This window comes from Hylobates moloch, unplaced genomic scaffold (genome assembly GCF_009828535.3).
Source record: "Hylobates moloch isolate HMO894 unplaced genomic scaffold, HMol_V3 SCAFFOLD_5, whole genome shotgun sequence".
In the NCBI taxonomy this organism is placed as follows: Eukaryota; Metazoa; Chordata; class Mammalia; order Primates; family Hylobatidae; genus Hylobates; species Hylobates moloch.
The window spans coordinates 76,939,119-76,963,643 of NW_026652280.1; the positions used below are offsets into that span (position 1 = coordinate 76,939,119).

A 24,525-nucleotide genomic window follows, 5' to 3' on the forward strand; every position below is an offset into this window, starting at 1 on the left:
TTCTATGCATTGCTTTCATCTTTAAGGTCACTTTATGGTCCACAATAGCTGCCAGGGCTCCAGCCATCACATTCATTCCCCAGGCCAGAAGAAAGAAAAACCGAAGGAAAGTGTCTTGAGTTTTGTTCTATTACAACAATGCTTCATGAATATTCTGTACCCATATCCTAGTGTGCATGGGCAAGAGTTTCTCCAGTGTGTATAGCTAGGTCACTGGAATAGCTGGGTCACTGGTTATATATTTTTTATTCTAAAGGATTGCCAAATTGCTTTAAAAAGTTGTTAAACCCATTTATACTACTCATTTTTCATATCCTTGTCAACATAATGGTGTCATATGTCACAATGCTAACTTAGTGAACTTATTGTGGTTTTAAGTGTGCATTTTCCTGATAAAATTCGCATGAGAATGATGCTTATTATTCTCATTTGCTAATGAGAATAAGCAGCTCTTCATACATTTAGTAGCTATTTGGATATTCTTCACCTTGGTCAACCTGGTTTTCTATTCTGAATCTCTTTTACATGTTCAGCTTCACAATGTCAATGGAAAATTTTTATTAGCTCAACATGGGTCAGGTGCTTATTTCTGGATCAGTCAACTACAAGATGTTTGGTGAATTATTTTAATAAAATTGTTGTTTCCATATGGAGAGGCAATGAGAATCAACTTTTCATAAAATCAAAGTTGGGTAGAGGAGCTCATATATTCATAAAATAACATATTCACTTACAAATACATCCTTTTATTATGCTTGACTATGTGGGATATAGATACATGCACTCCACCTTTCCAGTTAAGTACTTGTTTGTTTTATTCCTTGGTGCAAAGGATTGAGTTATACATCTTCCTCAGTTCATTGCTTTCATTGACTTTTACCATCATTGGTTGGTGATCTATTTTGCTTTTGTCAATGGCCATTAAATTCTAGCAAGGGTCCAGGGTTGACATCAGAAAGTGAGGGAAAGGGAAGAGAAGATAAGAGAGCAATCTATATTGAAACTTGATTAGTGCTTGGCTATTTCTTATTCATCAATTTATTTAATTTTTACAATATCCTCTTGAATTGGGAATTGTTATACTTGTTTTAGGTCTGCAAAATTAAATCATTTACCCAAAGTCTCATAATAAATCAGTGGTGGAATCATGATTCTGATTCAAGCCTGACTCCATCCCTCGTCTACTGCTGTATACTCCAAGTACTCTTTGACTCCTGAGGAAGTACTTCCTTAATTGCAAAATGGGAATTTTACATTAAACTATGTTTTTCCCATTTGCCATAGAGTTGCCAGAAGGCTCAAATGGGAAAAAGCATGTACCATATAAATTCTTTCAAAAGGCTTTGGACTCAGCAGTGAAGAAAACATTTTGTTCTCAAGAGTTTTACAGTCTAGTACAGGAGTCATGATTACATTCCCCTCTCACTAGATCTTCGTTAGAGAAGGTAATATGGGGTTCAGTTGTCTTTCTATTTATCTGTTGCAGTTGTCTTTCTATTTATCTGTTGGTGCTCTGTGATTTTCTCTTCTTGGAAATGTGTTGCTTGGTAGGAGAGAACTGTTCATGAGACATGCAATAGGGTGAGGAGCAGAAGCAGTGAACCATGGCCTTCAGAAATGAGAGAACTTGAGGAGATATTCCCAAAGATAAGATGGTTCATTTCATCTTGAAGATACCAGAGCAACATTAAAAAAAGGAACAACAAAACCAGTAAGGTACCAAGTGATAAGGAAATTTTCAAGTTCTGTTGTTCTGGCCTGAGCAAGAAGGAAGACACTCTAAGGGGGTGACACAAATCTCTTCTGAAGAGAGAAGTTCATTTCTCAAACTTCCTTCCCTTGGCCAGTTGGAGACTGAGTTTTGCCTTATACAATACTCCCTGCTTAGTGGGGTGATCAGTCCTTCATAATAAAAGATAAAAAGGCCAATTTGTGCAATTCACAGAGGACCCCAGATATAATCTTTGACACAGAGATAAAAGTGGGATTGATGGGAGCAAAAACAAGAGGGAAAGGATGGCAAGCCCAGGCATGAGTTCAGAGAGTATTGGGCTGGAATGAAATAAACTCAAGACTCCTGGGACCTGAGATTCTATAAGTTGTGACATTAGAGAATATCAAGAGACTGCTGAGTGCTAAGGAATGGATTGAAAATGGAAGACGGGGATAAGAAGAAAGAACATGGAATTGCTGGAAACTAATTTCACCACAATTGCAGTTTTTCCTGTGTGCCTGGTGGTACCTATCTTCTCTGTTTGTGGGTATAGATTGCATATAGTAATGGTGCCTATTAGGATATATTCATATGGGAAGAAAGTGGACTAAAACAAGAATTCTTCTGACTTAGATCCACATGCTCAGGGACACCTGGAGTCTCCTAGTGACCTTTCTGAAGGCGTCTCTTATATCTTTGTTTCTTAAGCTGTAGATCAGAGGGTTCAGCATGGGGCTGACCACTGTGTAGAAGACAGACACGACTTTGTCTTCCTCCAGGGATTTGCCTGAGCCACTTTGCAGATACATGAAGGTAAGTGTCCCAAAGAAAAGGGCCACAGCAGTGATGTGAGAGGCGCATGTGGAGAAAGTCTTGGCCCTTCCACCTGAAGCCTTCACTTTCAAAATGGTCTTGATGATGAGCAGATAGGAAATCAAGATGACTGAGGCATTGGCCAAAATCACAAAATTGCCAAAGAAGATGATGACAATCTCGATGTTTGCTGTGTCACTGCAGGCAAGCTTCAGCAGGGGTGGAAGGTCACAGAAGAAGAAGTTTATTTGATTGTCATCACAGAAGGAGAGGGTGAAGGTGCACGTGGTACGCAGGATGGCTCCTGACACCCCACAGACATAGGCTCCTACCACCAGGCTCCAGCAGAGCCTGGGATTCATGGCCACCTTATAGATCAGTGGGTTGCGAATGGCAACATAGCGATCATAGGCCATCACTACCAGCAGGAAGCACTCTGTGCCTGCACAGATGGTAAATAAAAAGAACTGGGCAGCACAGTGGCCATAGGAGATGACCATTTTGCCTGTGGCCAATGTGGCTAGGATCTGAGGGGTGATGACTGAGGTGTAACAGGCATCCAGCAGGGAGAGGTGGCCCAGGAAGAAGTACATTGGGGTGTGGAGTTTGACATCTACTTGGATTAACATAATCATCCCCACATTCCCAAGAAGGGTGACAAGGTAGAAACTCAGAAACACCAGGAAGAGGGGAATCTCCAATTTGGGGTGGTCCATAAAGCCCATGAGAATGAATTCGGTTATGGTGGTGAGATTATTATTGGCCATGAAGACAATGTGGACTGTTGGTCTGAGGATGAGAATGAAATAAAAGAATCTCAGAATTGAAGGACAGAATCTTTCCCTCTATGGTGGAAGTTTTGGTTTATAATTCTGGGTCCATTTGTAGAGCTTGTTTTTAAGAAATTCTGAAACTGGCTGATTTTCCTTGGGCTTCTCTTGCATTTTATGGAACTGAGCCTTAAGCTGGTATTTCTGATTCAAATTAATTCTAGTACATTTGGAAATTTCTGTAAAGATAAGAGGCACACAATTCTCAGGTTTGGAAGAGACCTAGACAGCATCTGTTCCAAACTCTTCTGGGGCTGGAGTCTCACTTACCGTATACCCACCACACGGTCACTCAGTTGCCATATGAGCCTCCATCTGTGAACAGTTCCACCTGTTGATTCTCTTTTTGGACCTAGGGTTTCCCTTCTGTACCTTTCACACACTGGCCTTAGTTTTACCCCTTCTAGATACAGCAATTTTAATTACTTCTTCTCATGAAAGCCTTTCACAAGTTGGAACTGATGAATCTGCTCTTTCTGCCCACCATTCCCTTATAGTACACATTGATATATTTTCCGTCTTATCATATAATTATTCAATGGGCAGTAAAGAAATTGCCTAGTCGAATAGTATTAGCTGATAACAAAAAGTCTTTCTTTCTACTTTAATCATTACCACCCCAGCTCAGGGGCCATCATCTTCAACATATTGCATTTTATATTTTTTAGTTATTTATACACCATGATTATAAATAATATGTTCAAACTCATGGACTTGCTACCTTTTTATGACCTTGGGTAAGTTAACTAACCCCTTTGTGACATTAGCTTTTCATAAAATCGAAATTGGGTAGAGGAGTTCATACATTCATAAAATAACATATTAACCTATTTGTAACATAGAAAAATGTGCTTACGTCATAGGGCTCTTTTAATTTTTTTAAGGAAAATAAATTTATTATCTTTTTTTGAATTTGAATATAACTTTTTATTTTCATAGGTTTTTGGGGAACAGGTGATATTTGGCTCATGAATGAGTTCTTTAGTGGTGATTTGTGAGATTTTGGTATATCCATCACCTGAGCAGTATACACTGAACTCGATTTGTAGCCTTTTAAGTATTAAATAAGTTAATACCTGTAAGAGGTGTAGATCACTACCCAGCACACAGAGCTAAATAATGTTGGCTACTTTTGTTGTTGCTATTATCATCAATTTTAGATGGTAGCTATTGATTTTCTATTCTGAAACATAATCCATTTACCCCATATGAACTTTGTTAATATTGCTATCTTTGCGTAATATATTTGTATCTTTATTTCAATACTATATATATATATATATTCTTGTTTTTTGACTGAGTAAATTTGACCCTCACTAAGTAAGATGAAGAAATTATTCTCTTGTTCTTTCCTCTCTTCTCCCTTCCACCCCCTTAACAAAAAAATCAGTCTTTTATCCCATTCATATTGGAATGCTTGCTAATTTAAGTCTTCTCTAGATTTTGACTACGGGTTGATTCTACTATCAATAATTTGTGTTTCTCTATTATGACTATGTACATGCCATACACAAAAAGACTAAATATTGTGACTGGATACACAGAAAAGGAAATGTCATTAAACTTCTGCTTCTGGGAGAATCTTTCAAACATCAAGTCAAATAAATGCTCCTTTCTTTTGATCTACCAAATTGGTTAAAATAATTATGTTTAGTTTGCTTTATATTTGAGTCATGGAAATTTTGCATTTCCTAAGATTTCCTGTTGCCATATGGTACAGCTTTGAGTCACCTTGTAATACTGCATAATACCATGTTCCAGGTCCATCCAGGATACTCATTAAAATGCCTAAAGCCTTCCTTGGAAGAGTTTGCATGGAAGCCTAGGTTCCTATCTCTTTTTTTCCAAGGGCATCTCCTGGGGCATCCCCCAGGACCTGCCATATACAATACTTTGTGGAAACCTGGCAACAATCCTACTGGACAGGTGACATTAGTCTTGTTTGTATTTGAGAAATGGAGATTAGAGAAATGAAACCATCCGTTGACCCACATGTAGAGGAGCCAGGATCCACACCCAAGTCTCCAGATTCCATTATCCTACACTGCTCCCCTTGAACCATTTGCCTCGCCTCCCTAATCTTACACCCCCGATTTCCTCAGGTTGGAATCTGCCAATTCAGGATCCTTGAATCTAGAACTATGTTTGATGAAGTCATGAATATAGAAGTTAGATTGTTAAGAAACTCTTTTCCATGTAGCACAACTGGGAATTTTCTTTGCTGTGGCAACATAGGGATTACTATTTTTGATAAAATCCATAGTAGTAAAAACTTATCATAATACCTCTTTCTACCTTCTTTCATACATTTTATATCCATAAATGTCTGTGATTGTCTCCACACCCCTGTAAAGTGGACATGATTGATATTGTCATTATTTTGGCATTGAGACAACTGACAGAGAGGTTAATGACTTGTCCAAAAGTCAAATAATTAGCTGTTTACAGACTTGGGGATAACAGGCAGGTCCTCTGGCTTCCATGGGATCCCATTTTTACTTCCCTTTCACTTAAGGTCTAATTCCACTGGGACCTGCCAGGAAGAGGTTTTGAACTTGTGTTGAGGCCCCATCTCTAGAACCATTGTGACTGCTTTATTCTCTACATGGGTAGAGAGAGACAAGCAGCACATACTTTCATGAAAGGGCTCATGGCAGCTGTTCTTGGGTCTGGAGCTTAGTTCAGCTCTAATTAGGGTCCTAGTGGGAGAGAGACATTGGCAGATCACGTCAAACATGTCCTAGGGCTATTCCATCCACCTTGCTCCAGCAGCAGGGTCTGGGGACGAGTCAGCTTCTTTGGAAGGCCTTCATGGTATGATTCAATCTCTGTGGTTGTCACCTCTATGACAGGCACTCACTAGCTGAGTAACCTTCAAACGTTTATTTTCCCTTCAACGTGGACTTCACTTTCTGTTCTACGAAATGGCAGAGCTAGATTATATGACCACTAAATCTTTTGTTTCTCACAATCCATGATTTATATGTCTAGGTATTTAGGCTCTTTAGCTACTAAATACTGAGTATATAAAGCAATGCAGGCACTATTTCAAGTGATTTATAGTTACTTAAACATAATACTTTGGGTTCTTAGGTAGAAAATTGAATGGCCTTTACTCCTCAGTTCCCGATAAACCATCATCATTGGTCAGGGCAAGGCTCTTCTGCATTTCATTTTATTTTATTATTTTTGTTAGTCCTGCCTCATTCTTACTCCTTCCCCTGTTCCTCTTAAGTGTGCACTGTAGCGTATTCAAAATACATATATTTCTGTTTATTCTTTTCATATTTATTTAGAAATATATGTATATTAAAATATAGTGGCTGTGGCATGTTTTAAAATTTGTGTACATGATATTGTAACATAAATCTCATTTTTTAGCATACACCGTATTTTTGTGATTTGTTTATGTAATTGTGGTAAATTTTTTTTTCTGATTTTGTTATGGTCTTGCTTGGTATGCTTATAACATATTTATCAATTCTACTAGAGACTGCGAGTGCTTTGCATATATTATTTAATTCCAAAAACAGCCCTTTAAGCAGATATTATGATCTTATTTTTACCAATGAGGAATTTAAATCTTTGGGAGAATAATTTGTCTAAAATTACCTCCAAGTGAAAGTAGAAGCAGAAGAGTTAGTTGATGGCAAATCCTCTGCTTTTAGCTATAAATTTGTTTTGTTGTCTCCCTACATTTTCCTATATCTTTATAATCTATGGAACCAAAGAAATCTCTCTGCAGTTAATCAGAGCTTTTTTACCTTCAAATCATGAGATAACTTGGTTAATTTCAACACCTTTCTCAACATCTAATTCTGAAATTGTTGTAGTCTATGTTATGTCTATCTCATGGCTAATTCCTGGGGGTCTCTCTGATTAGAGACACAATTGTTCAAGGCTCCTGCCCAGAGATTAGGTAGCAGATTGTTGGGGTGCAGATGCAATCACACTGAGTTTGTGGCACATGCATGCAAGGCCTGTTTCATACATTAGCACTAGTCCTTCCTGAAGCCCTCCAAGTTGGGTATAGCTATGACTATTTCATGGATGAACACAGCGGAGTTCAGAGAAGTTAAGAAGGTTGTCCAACTTGTTATACACCTAGGAAGGAACAGAACAGACATTTGAACCTAGGACATTCTAATTCCAAATTCTATATTGTTTCCATCTTATCATGTTCTCTTTTTAGGTGATGAGAAAGACCCTTTCTGCAGATCCAAGCCCCAAACCTTTAAAATCAAAGCACCTCTCTAAAACCATTAGGCAAATACTCAACTTCTATGGGCGTCAAGTATAAAGATTGATTTTGGAGTTCTTTATGGTCCATGTTTTTTCTTCTTTTTCTTTCTTTATAACTTGAGAGAGACTTAGTTGGACCATATCCCTCTTGATATACTCTTGGAAAACTGTTCAACCAATTGGAACCTCAATTTTTTCAATAATAAAATGAGAATATAATAACGATTCTTGAAAACTTAGAATGGATTTTTATCTAATATGGTAGAGTTTGCTTATTTTTCAGAAAGGCAATTTTCAAAATATTTCCCAGAGGGAAAAATTTTAGGACAAGACTGGTGACACCAAGTTTTGTGTGATCTTATTTAAGAAGGAGATTGGGGTACCATCAGCTTGGGTGAGGCCCAGAGTAGAGAGAAACAATCAACTCTCTGAACCCAGGACAGTTTACAAAAGGGAAAGCAATGGTTTATGGCCAGTGACCCTTTTAAGAAAGCCTAGGAACATTTATAGGTTGATATTATTACTTGTGATATATTTAAATTATAATATGTGACATAAAAGAATATGCGACCTCTGGAGGGGATAGGGAAAAAGACTCCTCTAATTCAGGAGGAACCCTTTACAGAAGAGATGGTCTCTAATCCTTGGACTTACTTTAACTTGGGACGTTCTCCAAACTCTTCTTCATTTTGCCTCCAAAGATTGAGTCCCCTGGGGAGAGTGAAGGAGCTCAACAAAGTTAACGTTTCTCACCTTACTGAAATCAGTGTCTTGAAATATTGTTGTTAACATTTACTGAGCTCTTGTTCCAAGTCGGGTAGATGCTAAGCACTTTAAAGGTTTTTATGTCCTTTCAACTTGACAATAACATTATGAGAGAGAAATATTTATCTTTATTTTGCAGATGAGGAAACGAAGGTTTAGAGACATTAAATATTTTGCTTGAGGTTTCACAGCTAGAAAGAAAATATGTTTAAATTCTAACTCAGGTTCTCTGACCCCAGAGTTGGAGTGTTGAATCAACATGCTGTGCTGCTTTTCCTAATCCTGGCAACCATTTATCGAACGTCTTCTCTGTGCTGATCATGATATTATGCATTGTACACACATTAGTTCATATAATTCATACAATGATCCTACAAAAAGGTATTATTTTGTCCTGGAGGAGACTAGGACTCTGAATAATTAAGTACCTTGTCCAAGGTCACATGACTAGTCAATGAAAAAGCCCAGAGTCTAATCCAGGTCTGTCTTATTCCAAAGCCAGAGTCCTAGTACATATGATTAATTCTACTCTAGCATAGTTACAGAAAGTAGAGTCATTTACAGGAAAATATCTTGTCTAAGCTCTGCAGTCTAGTACCACGCCTCCCACATGAAACTATTTGTATTTTCTAAAATTTACCTAGTGACACGAAAGCCCAAAGAGATTAAAGCTGTAGATTTCCCCCCTTCTCCCCCAAAAACAACAGCAACAACAACAAACTGATCCAGTCTTACTTGTATATTTCACATAAGAGCTGAAATCCCAGTCTGGTCATGGTCCTATCAGATGACAACTTCTGATGACAAAGGCAAGATTCTCTGCCCAGTTACACCTTCTCTAGTTTGTGTGGATCTTACTTCAGTGCCAAGGTAATAATTACGTCTTAATTACCTGGTGGAATAATACAGTTGGATTCATCTTGGGCTTGTAGTCAAGCTAAGCTAAGGTTGTTTAAGCATTTTGTAGAAAGCAGCTAAGATTGCTCAAATAGATGTATGTAGCTGACTGACTTTAGGTTTTCTTCTTACTAAGCAAACCAGTGGGATATTTAAATTGCCTTTGGGGATAGTTTTATGGGAGGGATGCAGTGATCTCAGTGGTTTTCCTTGTATCATGAATCAGCACCTGGGACAGCCCCTGGACTCCAGAGAAAAGCCAGCCAGGTCAGGGAGACCACACTTCAGCAGAGGCTCATTACCTCAGCTTCTGCACACTTCTGAGAGAATAAAAACAAATCTTATGGGAGCTCATGAAAACTCATAAGCCTTGTTTGTCTCAAAGCTCAACTGCAGACTCTGCTGGGAATGAACTTGGTTTTTCTTTGCCACTGGCTCCCCATTCCCAAAATTACTCAGTGGTAATATCAGGACTGGAACTCAGATCTTAGGACTCCTGGTGAAGTTCAATTTACAATGCACTCATCCTTAGTCCTGATGTCAAGTCCCATATCAGGGGCTGAAACCTGGCTGCATTGTCTGCTCAGAATTTCAAGGAAGAGTGATTATTGGCTCAGGAGGGTATGAGTCTGGGGTAGTCTAAAGATACTTCATTCATGTCTACACTGAGGAGCTTGTCAGCTCACCTTCTTTAAAGATCTATTTCCAGGGTTTCCATGGTCAACTTTCTCTAACCACTCCAGCTCTTGTCTCTTCCCTTGTCTCTGAAACTCATGATCTCTTTGTTAGAACCACATAATTTGGCACTGAACTCCACTTGTCTTACAGTGTTCATAGTTATTCTTTAGTGAATAGCCTCTTCTCCTCTGCTGGACGGTGGGTTCCTGGAGAGCCTATCTGTCTTCCTACTAATAACTTGGGTCCTGATTCAGTAGAACCTCTCTGTCTCCTATAAGCTTTCATCGGCTCATTATTATAGGATCAGAGCTCTTCCAGCAGAAGAAATCTCAAAGAGGCCATGTGCTCCGTTTGCTTCTAAGTAACATGGCTGGGATAAAAACCCTTTGAAAATTAACAAGCATTCAGCCTAACTAGGGCGGTTTTCATAATTGCAGGTGCCAGATGATGCAAGAATATATTGCAAAGAAGGGTGGCAGTCACAGATCAGGACTCCTGGCAGTCAGCACAGGAAATTCTACCTTCCAATACATTTTTGGACAATATTTATTATCATTTCCTATAATTAAATATCTATTGAAATAACTGTGTGGTAAGAGTATATGTAGTGTATTCTAATACTTCCTGGAATGGTATAGAAGGTAGAGTGGTAATTGGGACAGGGTGAAGGAATATGCCAGTAATAAGAATATTCCGTTCAACATCCCCTGGGGAACTTGTAGAATGAGGCGACTATACAGTAGATATTACCTTCCTTCCTTTTGACACATTGGGGGATCTAGAGTTCTTTGATGTATAACATAATCATTACTACTGTTATCATTAATAGCGTTATTGTTATTGTTAAGCATTGCACCAGAGTCTTGCTCTGTCACCCAGACTGGAGTGCAATGGCATGATCTTGGCTCACTGCAACCTCCACTTCCTGGGTTCAAGCGATTCTCTCACCTCTGCCTCCCTAGTAGCTAAGACTACAGGCATGTGCCACCACGCCTGGCTTATTTTTGTATTTTTAGTAGAGACAGTTTCACCATGTTGTCCAGGCTGGTCTCGAACTCCTGACCTCAAGTGATCTGCCCACGTCAGCCTCCAGAAGTGCTGGGATTACAGGCATGAGTCACCATGCCCGGTCTCATGACAGAACTTCTGTTTGGACTTTTGGGAAGAGATGCGTCTTAGGTTAGCTTCCTTAAAAACAGACCCGGGACAGAATTTTGGGCAAGTGCCTCGCTGAGGGGGTGCTTGAAGGAGAAACCTCTAAGGGAGTGAATGAAACAGGAAATAGCTAAGCAAAGATGTAGGATGTAGTTTCCGCTGGAGTCTAGCTTTGGCCTGATTCTTAGAGTAACTCTGGAATGTGAATTATGCCATGGGCCTAGTTCTGCCTCCAGACAAGGGATTTGGCTTTTCGCAGCCCACACCAACCATCCATTGACTGTGGGCTGCCTCCAAGTGGTGTGACTTCCCAGGCATTCTGGGAAAAGTGGATCCCTTAGCTAATGGCAATTCTCCAGAGAAGGAGAGCTGTGAGCTGTTAGCAGCCAATACTCATAGCAGCTGCAGGTGGGTGTACTGATCTGTTAACTGGGATACTTAGAGATGCTCTTTTTTCCTGATAGACTTCTGAGTATTTATATCTGGGGCTTCTGATGCCACTGAATGAGTGAAAATAGCCCAGAGAGAAGTTAAGAGAGGAAGAAAGGAAGACTGAGGTCTGATGAAGTTTGGACTTTTGGAAAACCCCAAAGTCCAAGACTGCAGCCTGAGGATATTCGAATTTCTGAAGCAAGTCTTGCCTGGAGCCATCCAGATAAAGTGTTTTTGGTTACATCAACAAATTTCATTTTTTAATTTTTAAGTCAATTTTATTTGGCTTTCTACCATTTAAATTGAAAAAAATTTTTGACACGAACTCTGAAGTATTCATGGTTTTATATGTTTGTATAGGCACTGGAATATCTAGAAGAATGTATACCAAACTGTCTAAATGAGTATCACTAGATATTATGAAAAGGGTGTCACTTTCATAATCTTTGTGTAAGGACTTGTTAGAAAAATAATATATTAATAGAAAAAATATTTCAATATTTATAGTAGAAGAGTAGGAGTAAACAGGTGAAAACAGCCAAGAAAAACTAAAAAAAAAAAAAAATAAGAATAGTAGGAACAGAGCAATTAACCTGCCTGATATAAAAGCTTACTGTAAAGCTTTAATAATTAAAGCAATGTTTTTCAGATGTAAGAATTGGTAGATACATCAGTAGGACAAATGGCAAAGCTCAGAAACAAATCCAAGTATCCACGAGGAGCTAGTATATAATAAAGGTGGTGTTTTGCATTAGTGGAGAAAGATTTATTGAATCATTGATAATGAAATGACTGGTTACGTATTTGAGAAGTTTGAACTGTATCTCACAGCTTATATCAAAACAAATGTCAGATCTATCACATTATAAAGAAAATATAAGTGAATCTTTGTCACTTTGTCATCGCTCAGAGTGGGAAATTTACTTAACATTAAAAAAAAATTTTTGTGGAAGTGCCCATCAACAAGATGAATGGATAAAGAAAATGTGGAAATGTACTTTTTTAAACCTAAAAATACAGAAAGTTAGCCTAAAGGCATATGTATGTGTCTACATAAAATGTTAAAAATTCCATGTCAAAACATTGCATAAAAAAAAAAGCAAATATAATACTAAAGTTTATGTGTCTGTAAAAATGTTAAAAATTTCATATGTCAAAACATCATGTAAAAATAAAAAAGGCAAATCAAATACTAAAAAGATATTTATGACATACATGGAAAGCATGTCCTGTTAGATTTACTTCATACCTTCTTAAATTCACTCATTTCTTTTCATTTCCCACTATTCAGGTATTTTAGCCAGTTTATCCTTGGTTATGCTGCACTGTTAAATAACATAAAAATCTCAGTGCTTTAAAACAGCACAGATTTATTTCTTGCTCCAGGTAGATATCCCTTACAGGTTTGCTTATCAGAGTATCTCAGGAACCCAGGTGGATCCACCATCTCCATGGCCCATCCGCCATCTCAACGGATGGTTGCCACAGTGTCCGATTAAACCAACCACAAAGGGCCAGGCAGAGCAATTCGTCTGTGTGTGTGTGTGTGTGTGTGTAAGCAGAACATTAACACTACCTCTCCTGGTGTCCGTTATCTCTGGACGCTCCCACAGTAGCCCCCTAAATGTCTTCCTGCTTTTTCTCTTGCCTCTCTATAACCCATTTTTCTCGTAGAATCAAGAGAAATTGTTTAAAACCTACACCAGATTCTGTTAAGTTCCCTAATAAAAACCTTCCATTGGCTTCCCATTGCACTGAGACTCAAACCTGATATTTTTACTGTGGCCTATATGATTATCTGAGATCTACCCCCAGCCTCCCTCTGGTTTTGATCTCCTACTGGTCTTCTATCTGTTTCTTGAGACTCCAGCATATTCTGGCCTCAGAGCCTTTGCATTTACTGTTCCTTCTGCCTGAAATGCTACTCACTCGAGAAGGTGCGCTTATGTCTTTTTTTCATGCAGGTCTCAGTGTAAATACCCCATCAGCAAGACCTTTTCTGACCTCCAGAAGTTCCCTTTCTCTGTTGCTACTCCAAATAGTTTCTGTCACAGCACCCTTCTCTATTTCTTTATAACATGACTCTCTCTGTTGCTGCCTGTTAGAATATAAGCTATACGAGGGCAGGGCTTTTTTTTTTTTCTGTTTTTTTTCAAATTATTTTTTGTTTATTTTTTCCTGGTATATATAAATACAGGTGAGTTGATTTTATTTTGTTTTACTTTAAGTTCTGGGATACATATGCAGAATGTGCAGGTTTGTTACATAGGTATACATGTGCCATGATGCTTTGCTATACCTATCCACCTGTCGTCTAGGTTTTAAGCCCCGCATGCATTAGGTATTTTTCCTAATGCTCTTCCTCGAGTCTGCCTTGTTCACTGCTGCATCTGTAGGGCCTAGAACAGCTCTTGGTTTACAGTAGGCACTAAAAAATATTTGTTAAACAATGAGAGGAGAGAGCCTTAATGTTTCTATAATTCAATCAGAAAAGTTAAACACTTTAATAGAAAAACTGGCAAAATATAAGAGTGCTGAATTTACAAGGAAATAGAAATGGCTAACTATATGAAAAAATTTAACACAGTAGGCAAGAAAAATTACAAAAAAATGTAGTCATGAGATACTTTTTGCCTACATAATCATCAAATATTTGAAAGAAAATTATAGTATTCATTATTAACAGGAGTGATGGCAAACAGTTCCCTTCCTACACTGGAGTGCTGGGGAGCATCTTGAAGTCAGTTGGCTAATTCACATGAAGGCCCTTAAAAATAAAAGTGCCCTTTTCCTGGCTGGGTGTGGTGGCTTATGCCTGTAATCCCAGCACTTTGGGAGGCTGAGGTGGATGGATTGCTTGAGGCTAGGAGTTCGAGACCAGCCTGGCCTACATGGCGAAACCCCATTTCTACTAAAAAATTACCAAAAAGAAAAACAGAAAACAAAAGGAGAAAAATTAGCCAGGTGTGGTGGTACACGCCTGCTATGTTGGGAGGCTAAGCAGGAGAACTGCTTGAACCCAGGAGGTTGCAGTGAACTGAGATCACGCCACTGCACCCCAGCCCAGGTGACAGAGTAAGACTGTCTCAAAAAAAAAAAATGCCCTTTTCCCCCATAGTTCTGTTTCTAGGAAATTACTCCTAGGGTAAAATCATTAATGTCTATAATCATTAATGTCTATAATAGGATATAATTATTAATGTCTATAAAGGATGTAATTATTAACATCTATAAAAATCTATAATCATGGTACTATTATTTCATAATAAAAAATTGAAAATACGAAAGTGACCCGAATTACCTAGGTGCAATAGGATATTTTGGATGTGAGGAGCCTGGAGTTCGAATGCTATAAACATCTCCCTGTGCACACATGTACTTTTGGCTCTTAAATGCTGCAGGGCTCGAGCAACCTGGGGAACTTCCCCTGAGGTAAGGGATTCAAACTCAGACCTCCACAGAGGTTCAGGGATGTAAATTATTCTCAGCTGGCCTGGGTGGGGAGCCGGCCTGTGTGGAAACCACCAAAAATGACTGAAGTGTCTTCCTGGTGGACAGGACTGTGTCATCAGTGGTGGCTGTTAGTGTTAGACATAGTAAAATAGCAGGATGAGGAATATACATTTTTTGGGATGTAAATTTTCTCCATCACGTGTAAGGATAAGAAATATATATATCTTTATTAATAAGTCTTCTAAATTAAATGTGTCATAATTGCCTATCTGTCAAGATTAGAAGGACATATATCACAGTGTCTTATATAATATTTATAACATTATATAACAATGTTTTATATAATTTTATATATAAAAAAGATTTTTTCATTTCTAGATGTTTCTCCTTTACCTAAGAGTTTTGAGCATTCTGACTACCCTTGAGTTTGTTCAACAGCATGTGGTATGTTAGAAGGAAATCTCACCAGCATTACGGCAAGATTGGGGGTTAGTTTTTTCTTTTCCTATGGTCACCTAGACTTTTAGGGTGTGGAGTCTGAGAATATGGTGTTCAATGCCCCCAACACTCATGAGCTGTCCAATGAGAAGTCTCAATACTTTTCAGGGTATTGGGGTGGCTTATAGGCCTCTCCCACTTGAGAAACTTTATAACAGCTATTTTTCTTCTTCTTAACTCACCCCAAGGGAACAGTATAAAAATGCAATATAAACTTTGATTTCAATTTGAAAAAATACCTACAGTAGAAAATTCTGGAAGCATATTAATAGTATTAATAGTGTTGAAAGTAATGGCAAATCTGCAATTACTTTTGCACCAACCGAATGCTAGGTCCAGTTCTGAGTGTTTTATATGTATCATCTTCTTCAGCTTTCTGACCGTCCCAGGAGGTGGGCATAGAGAAGTGATATAACTCACTTAAATCCACAAGGTAGAGCAATCTACTTGCAGAGCTTATGTTTTAAATAACTCTGTTCTAGTGTATTTCCTCCAACTGTTAACAGTGCTTGTTGGAATGGTTCAATGGTTTAAATTTCTTCTTTTAGACTTTGACATTGTCCAAATTTTCTATATGAAATAATTTATATTTACAATCAGCTAAATTACACTAGGCCGCACAGGGTAGTGGCTAAGAGTAAGGAGTCTGGAGCCAGCCTCCCCTACTTCTAGTCTCAGTTCTTCTCCTTACTACCTGTGTGACCATGAGTGGTTACTTCACCTTTCTGAGCCTCAGTTTCCTCACTTGAGGCATAGAATAAAAATAGTATCTACCCTATAGGATTGTCATAAAGACTCAATGAGTTAAACAGAGATAGAAAAAATATGATGTGCCAGACACTGCTCTGGGTACTTTATCTATAGTTAATTAAATATTAGCTGAATAAATGAGTAAGCAGATTGCTGAGACCTCACAGAGTCACATTTCACTCAGGCTCTGTAAATGAGATTGGTCAGAAAGGGTCACCTTGGGTTGATGACAACTCCTCAAAGAGCAGAACACAGAGGTATCTCCCTCATCCCCAAGGTGAGGTTGGATTATGGAGGAGGCCGCCAGACAAGATGAAGGTTGAGTGAGGAGAAATTGAGAAAGCAAACTTTGCAGACACCATTTTCTGAAGATTTCTTTCCTCTGGGCATTGGAGAAGCCTAATTAGAAGCTTAGGGCTGATTAGAAACCCCAATCAGTAGCAAATCCCTTTGCCCCAGTCTTCTAATTGCTTTCCTTGAGTGAAGGATCCAGCCTAGGATAGGGCAGAGCTCCAGCTCCTGTTAATCTAGCTCCCCTGGATGCCAGGCCTGTGAGCTGCAGGTGCTGAAGATGTCTATTTCTCTGGGCCTCCAAAGCCCCACTTAGACACCACATTCTACCTGCGCTCAGCCCAGCCTTCTGGACTGGGGAAGGACCTTTTGGTCCTGCTGAAGGTGAGAATGGCCATAGTAGATCAGAGAGAAAATGCACTACAGACCAGACTGGAAATGTACTTGATAATCTGAACTTCAGTTTCCTCTAACATAAAATGGGTTTTTCTCTTTGTTTCTTTTTGCTTTGTTTTGTTTTTGGTATTTCAGAGAATTTAATAGAGGAGATTGGTTACACAATGAAAACACTGGAGAAGCAGAAGGGATAGATGAGCTCACGCAGAGATTAGCTGCAGCAGGAGGGCTGAAGGCATAAGTGGAGATGGTGTAACCAGAGTCCAGGCTCTCTGTGCCACAGACAGGCTGCTGCTGGATCTTCTCCCACTCCCTCTGGCACTAGGGGTAGGGTTAAAGCTACATGTGATTTTCTGGGAGCACAATGTGCTGGGACTTAATACTTTCGCTTCTCCCTTGCAATAATGCGAGGCACTTAGCATCTTTGTGTCCCGGTTTCCTTATCTATAACATGGAACTGATAATGCCTCACATACCTACTCCAGGTGATTGTTTTCAGAATCAGAAGAGATAGAAAGGTGAGATCACATGGAAAAGTGGGGAGGCTATTTACATGTAATTAGTTATATTGAGAAAGTGGAATGGGCAAGCAGCAACTCTTGTTGAATTTCTAAGAAACTTGTAAAATGCTGGCAGGTGTTGGGAATGATTCAGCATGACGCCATTGACGTTATAGAGAGCTAGAAGCAACAGGTAGGGTCTAAAATAGAACAATCTCGTTTGTGGATGAGTAATTTCCCCATCTTTGGAATTGTTCAGTTCCCATAGGTGTAATTGGTCAGAAAGGGTCACTGCTAGCTCCAAGATCAGCCATCAGTGATGCCAGAAAGGATATTTCTGCTCTGGGTGGCAGTGAAGCCTCAGATTCCTGCAGTTCAGAGTCCATCAAGCTGCTTTCTGTGAGTGCTTGACTGAGCTTAATTGAGATCTCTCATTTAGAAACTGATTGGCTGAGAAGCTCTAAAAAAGTTAGGGATGAAAGGGTCCCAGCCAGAACTAAGGAGGCCTGATGTCCATGGTCATGCTTTGTAAGGCTTGTTCTACATAGGAATTTTCATCATTGAGGCTCTTCTCCCTAATCCCCCTTGAAAGAAGAGAATTTCATCTGCTTCCGTCAGTGTCTGAGAGGTAGAGAGCACGAGTAGCTCTGGTCATCAGAACAGCTGTGCTAAGACTCTGAAAGGAGGAGCATCCCAGACGGTAGAGAAAGCGCCTCACCAGGCTGCAGGAGACCTGGGCTGTAGTCCTCCCCAAGCTTTCCCATTGGCTCTTTGTATGTGGACAATCCCTCCTCATCTCAGGGACTCTCTTGCCTCATCTCTAGGATGGCGCTGATGCTACTTTATCTTCCTGAAGGCAGGAGAGTGGAACCGTGATCTGTCGACTCTAAGTTCCAAGAGTCTACTGCATAGTCAGTCTTGAGAGCAGATGGGTCAGAGTGAGAAGGCACTGGGGAAGGAGAAGTGTAAGAGATTTAGGGTCAGCACTTGAGCAGACTTTATATGCCCTTCTAGAAGTTTATTACAGGATTGCAAAGTGAGGAAGAACCTCATGATTCCAACTTTTCATGTCTTTCTCCGTGACCTCCTGTCATCAGGCAGGGCATCCATATCCCTATGGCACCTTGGTAAGAGATTTTGTGATATGGTGGAAAGGGTCTAGGTCCCAATTCTGGCTGCTTTTCTTCCTAGCCATATGACACTTGGACAAGTCAATTGACCTTTCTGATTTCTCACTTTCTTCATCTGAAAATGGGCTGTATGGAGATTAAATGAAATAATGGGTGTATAATGTTCTAAAATGTGGGATTATGAAAGTAATTTGTAATTTTTTTGGGAGAGGGAATTCACATCTTCCCTATGTGCAACAGAACCAACCTTTGTTCAACACTCAATATGTCACCTCATTTCATCTTCACAACACTCCTGTGAGTTAAGTGATATCATACGCATCTTACAGATGAAAGAACTGGAATCCAGGGAGTTTAAGCAACTGGGTGGGATTTGACCCTGCTGTGATAGAGCTTCAAAGCATTCGGGCTCCTTGAGACCATGCTGGTTCTGCCTTTCTGCTATTTTCAATGCAAATGTATTGCCAGAAAATATTTCTCTTATGTCTTTGTGAGTTTTTATTCAACTAGAAAATGGCCAACTAAAGTTTTTTTCCAAACAAGACTTTGAGGGAAACAGAGTGCTCTTCAATAGAGACTCTATTTTCATCTCTTGCTTGAACTACTTATCTACCTGAACACAGACAGCATGTGGGTGGAAGGAGCTGCTCTAGTTTTTCACCATTTAAACATTCTGAGTCCACTCAAGTCCACCCTGACACATTGAATAGCAGCCAAGGCATCTTGTACCTCATTCGTTTTCCCTCTTTCTTCTTTAAGTCAGCACAGGCAGATGATACCAGTTTGATTTTAGTGGCAGAGAGAGAATCACTGTCATCCACGCCTGTTTAGTTCTATATATTTGTCACTACATCCACAGTGTCCAGAATAGTGCCTGGCACAGAGCAAATAGGCAAAGACTTTATACGCCTTTGTTGCATAATTCCAGCCAAGAGCACTGGCTACATAACTTTGGGTGCATTGCACAACCTTTATGACTCCCCATTTTTAAAGAACTTTAAACCTGACCTGGAAGTTCTAAGTGGATTAGTTTTTTGAGCTATATAAATATTCTTCAGATCCATGGCTATATATTTCTCACAGTGTGTACTATTATGAAGCTGATCTCTTAGCACTTACAGAAATCCCTTGCAAGTGAACACTTTTCACTTTTAGAATCATCTTCCCATGCACTTTATTGTTCTATCCACAGTAGCCTTTTGGTTCTTAGCCCAGTGCTTTGGCTGCCCGAAGATGACAGATGGGGCCTATTAAAGCCTGCTGCGCTCTTTCCTGAAACCCCCATTAGTTTTCTGAGGTGTAGCAGAGATTTTGGGGAGCATTAATAATTTCAAAGAGCAGGCAATCTTGACGTCTTTCTCCCTTAGCTTTTGGATAACCTACCATGATTATCCTAGGTAACTAATGTGGGGGAAAGATAACCCAGAGTTACAGACGTCCACCAGGGGAGGTCTGTCTGGAAGTGAAATGTTTCCGTGTCTGAACAACAATTAGATAACAGATTGCTGAGAATGTTAAATGCTAATATTGCTCAATACTGTGGAGCATGGTTGGTTCATGATGGCGTTAAGGATGCACTTTCTTCCTGTGCATCCTAAAAACCCAGCAGTTTCAAATATTTGTAGGTTTTCAAAACAGGAAACTGTTGCTTCAGTGTTCTATTCATTTTCCCTGCAACTCAGTTGATCTAAATTGCCTGGGACCAAATATTTTCCTCTGAGGCCAAACGGATTCATGGTTCCTCTCCTTGCCTGGAGATTTTGAGGAGATGCTGTTTGTTTTCCCTAATCTTAATCACTAGGAAATTGACTGGCGGTTCTATCGAGAATTACAAATCATTCATGACCAGTCTAGGAAATTAGGTGATGTATCACATGGCAAGGGGCAGCTGTTCTTGGAGAGAACCAAACTTTCTAGCTCCTCTGAAGATGAGCGACCATCGGGCAACCTTAGTCTTTAAAATATTGCTCTGCCCATTGCAAAATGGACAGAGTTGAAGCTTAGGAGGATCACATTAAAATGTACTGTGAGTTAGGAGACTTTCTCCCAATCCCTCTTCAGGCTATTCACTGTCTCAAAAGGAAAGTTTAGGTCATTATTTTGGGATTTTGGTTCACAAAGACTTCAGGAGCTGGCTGTAGTAGCACAGACCTGGAGACCTCCCTAAGTGTTTTCATTTTCTCCCTTGAGCATCTGCCTTTTTCTATCATCCATAGATCAGCCTGATTTAGGTTGAACCACAGTTTATGCACTGTCTTTCCAGAACCCATTTGGCAAAGTCCTCTGGCGGCACTGTTATTGGTCTAATGCAGACGGGGCTGATTATTCCGGTTATTCTGACATCTGGCAAATGGGCAATTTTATTTTGTATTTATTTATTCATCAATACCTCTTTCCAAAAGAGATTTAAAGTGGCTCATAAAAATGCATAACATGTAGCAAGATAAAATAAATTAAAAATGAGGAGTAAGATTTGGGCAAAGGGAAAGTAGAGGTGGGCAGACAATAATGAGGAGCTGGAAGCAAGGTTTGGTTCATGTGACTTTTGTCCTGCAACTTAAACCTGTGCTGGAGATAATGGCCCTTCAGGGGGTGCAGGATCCTTGTTATAGTTTGATTCTGATGAGACCCCTGAGCATCTCTTTTACCCTCCCATCCCTGCAGATAAGACACGAAGGATAAAAATGATGCTACAAAGAGGAGAACATGGGCAGTGTTTCCAACTCAGAATTGGGGTCATTTGCCAAAAAAATTATTTAACATATTACTTTCCTCCTTGCCCAAGTGTAAGAGGATAATATAGGTAAAGCCACTAGAAAAGTCCTGGGCATAGAAAGGTACTCACTGCAGGACATTATTAATAACTTTCATCATTTCCATAATCATGAGCCATGAGACAGTGGCTGGTTACATGACCCTGGAGCCTGACAGACCACAGTTCAAATCCCTGCCTAGGAATTTACCTAAACCAAGTTTCTTAATCTCTGCAAGCCCCTGTTTCCCAGTCTATAAATAGTGATAGAAAAAATATGTCCTGTGTTGGGGTATTGTGAGAAGTAAATGAGGCAGTTTATATAAAATACCTAGAACAGTATTTATCATACAGTGAATACTCTCTTAATGTCAGTCATTAATATTCATAGATACTCTTTTCCTCTGTCATTAGACTTTTAAGAGGAGAAGAGAGACCATTGTGCTATAGAACAGGATGCAGCATTTGAGGTCTGTTAGTGCCGTCTTTTTATATGAGGATGCACATCAAGAGATGGGAGATACTTGCTTTAGTGGCAGCACCCACACTTGAATCCAGGCCTCCAGGTGCTGTTTCCAGCCTTCCTATCACATGCTGTCTCTGGCTTATCACGGTCAACTGCCATCCCCCAACCATGTCACTCTCCCCATAGGAAAATGCTTCCTCCTCCTTTCCCAGAGCAGAGACCTAAAAGTGTCTCTTAAAGCAATTGTAGATGAAATGGGTCTCCTGATTTGTGCCTCCCCAGCTGGGGCTGCCTGAGGCTGGGCAGGAGCATCATACTTCCTGGGCCAAAGTGATGGCCATAGTGTAAGCTAATGTTAAGCACAGTGAATTTGGAGCCGTTTATTGACTGTGGTCTTGGGAAAGTAGCTTACCCACTTTGAGTCTTATTTTAGTCAGCAAAAAAGTAGGAATAAATTATATTTAGGAGCAACTTAGAAACCTAGTGTTTGAAAGATACTTTTTGTAATAATTTTGGATATGGATTGTTTGCTGTGTATTAAAAGTACAAAAGTAACATCTGAATGTTACTAGGCACACAGCATGCTGTTTCCATTAATTTAAATTATATTTTTTCTTCTCATAGCACAGCTGTGCTGTTATTATTCCTTTTTCAATCATACATGTATTTTTATTATTTTTAATTGACAAATAAAACTTGTATGTATTTAGGCAGTACAATGTGATGCTTTCATAAATGTGTAAAATTTGGAACGATTGAACAAGCTAATTAACATATCTATCACCTCAGCATTTTTTGTGGTGAGACATTTAAAATGTATTCTTAACAATTTTGAAATATAAATTATTAATAACTCTAGTCACCATGCTGTACCATAGATTTCAAGAACTTATTCCTCCTGTCTAAGTGAAAGTTTGTACCCTTTGACCATCATGTACCCATTTCAACCCCCAACCTCTGTAATGTGTGTTATATTTTCTAAGACACAAGAAGGAACCAAAACAAATTAAATTTACAATAGAGTAAGCTAAAGAAAGAGGGGAGACAGAAAGACAAAGGAGGGGTGGGGCCCTGGGAAGATGGGAGGAAGACGGGAGAAAGGAAGAAGGTAAAAGGAAAAAGGAGGAAATTAAACAGAAAATGAAAAGAAAATAGCAAATATTAACAAAATAAAATTCTGGCCCATCAGAAAGACTAAGGGGGCAAAGCTCTAGCACAAATAAACAATATTGGATAAAAAGGAGGATAATCTTATATACAGGGTTTTTTTCCCTTCAACTTTTATTTTAAGTTCAGGGGGGAAGGGGGACTTTTTTTTTTATTATACTTTAAATTTTAGGGTACATGTGCACAAGGTGCAGGTTTGTTACATATGTATACATGTGCCATGTTGGTGTGCTGCACCCATTAACTCGTCATTTAACATTAGATATATCTCCTAATGCTATCCCTCCCCCCACCCCACAACAGGCCCCGGTGTGTGATGTTCCCTTTACTGTATCCATGTGTTCTCATCGTTCAATTCCCACCTACGAGTCAGAACATGTGGTGTTTGTTTTTTTGTCCTTGCGATAGTTTGCTGAGAATGATGGTTTCCAGCTTCATCCATGTCCCTAGAAAGGACATGAACTCATCCCTTTTTATGGCTGCATAGTATTCCATGGTGTATATGTGCCACATTTTCTTAATCCAGTCTATCACTGTTGGACATTTGGATTGGTTCCAAGTCTTTGCTATTGTGAATAGTGCCACAATAAACATACGTCTGCATGTGTCTTTATAGCAGCATGATTTATAATCCTTTGGGTATATACCCAGTAATGGGATGCCTGGGTCAAATGGTATTTCTAGTTCTAGATCCCTGAGGAATCGCCACACTGACTTCTACAGTGGTTGAACTAGTTGACAGTCCCACCAACAGTGTAAAAGTGTTCCTATTTCTCCACATCCTCTCCAGCACCTGTTGTTTCCTGACTTTTTAATGATGGCCATTCTAACTGGTGTGAGATGGTATCTCATTGTGGTTTTGATTTGCATTTCTCTGATGGCCAGTGATGATGAGCATTTTTTCGTGTGTCTTTTGGCTCCATAAATGTCTTCTTTTGAGAAGTGTTTATTCATATCCTTTGCCCACTTTTTGATGGAGTTGTTTATTTTTTTCTGTAAATTTGTTTGAGTTCTTTGTAGATTCTTGATATTAGCCCTTTGTCAGGTGAGTAGATAGCAAAAATTTTCTCCCATTCTGTAGGTTGCCTGTTCACTCTGATGGTAGTTTCTTTTGCTGTGCAGAAGCTCTTTAGTTTAATTAGATCCCATTTGTCAATTTTGGCTTTTGTTGCCATTGCTTTTGGTGTTTTAGATATGAAGTCCTTGCCCATGCCTATGTCCTGAATGGTATTGCCTAGGTGTTCTTCTAGGGTTTTTATGGTTTTAGGTCTAACATGTAAGTCTTTAATCCATCTTGAATTAATTTTTGTATAAGGTGTAAGGAAGGGATCCAGTTTCAGCTTTCTACATATGGCTAGCCAGTTTTCCCAGCACCATTTATTAAATAGGGAATCCTTTCCCCATTTCTTGTTTTTGTCAGGTTTGTCAAAGATCAGATAGTTGTAGCTATGCGGCATCATTTCTGAGGGCTCTGTTCTGTTCCATTGATCTATGTCTCTGTTGTGGTACCAGTACCATGCTGTTTTGGTTACTGTAGCCTTGTAGTATAGTTTGAAGTCAGGTAGCGTGATGCCTCCAGCTTTGTTCTTTTGGCTT

General features: G+C 39.4%; 2 protein-coding genes across 2 annotated transcripts in view; one reads left to right on the forward strand and one right to left on the reverse strand.

The window, feature by feature from the left end:
- LOC116468196 (olfactory receptor 9Q1) overlaps positions 1 to 24,525 on the forward strand; it is a 149,059-nt gene that overhangs the window by 87,636 nt on the left and 36,898 nt on the right. The gene's annotated exons all lie outside the window — the stretch shown is intronic.
- LOC116468194 (olfactory receptor 9I1) lies at positions 574 to 9,356 on the reverse strand. The gene is made up of 3 exons (XM_058439768.1): positions 9,100 to 9,356; positions 8,254 to 8,456; positions 574 to 3,316 (listed from the first exon to the last, which is right to left on the reverse strand). The coding sequence occupies exon 3, from the start codon at positions 3,292 to 3,294 to the stop codon at positions 2,344 to 2,346; it is 951 nt and encodes a 316-aa protein (XP_058295751.1). The 5' UTR covers positions 3,295 to 3,316; positions 8,254 to 8,456; positions 9,100 to 9,356; the 3' UTR covers positions 574 to 2,343.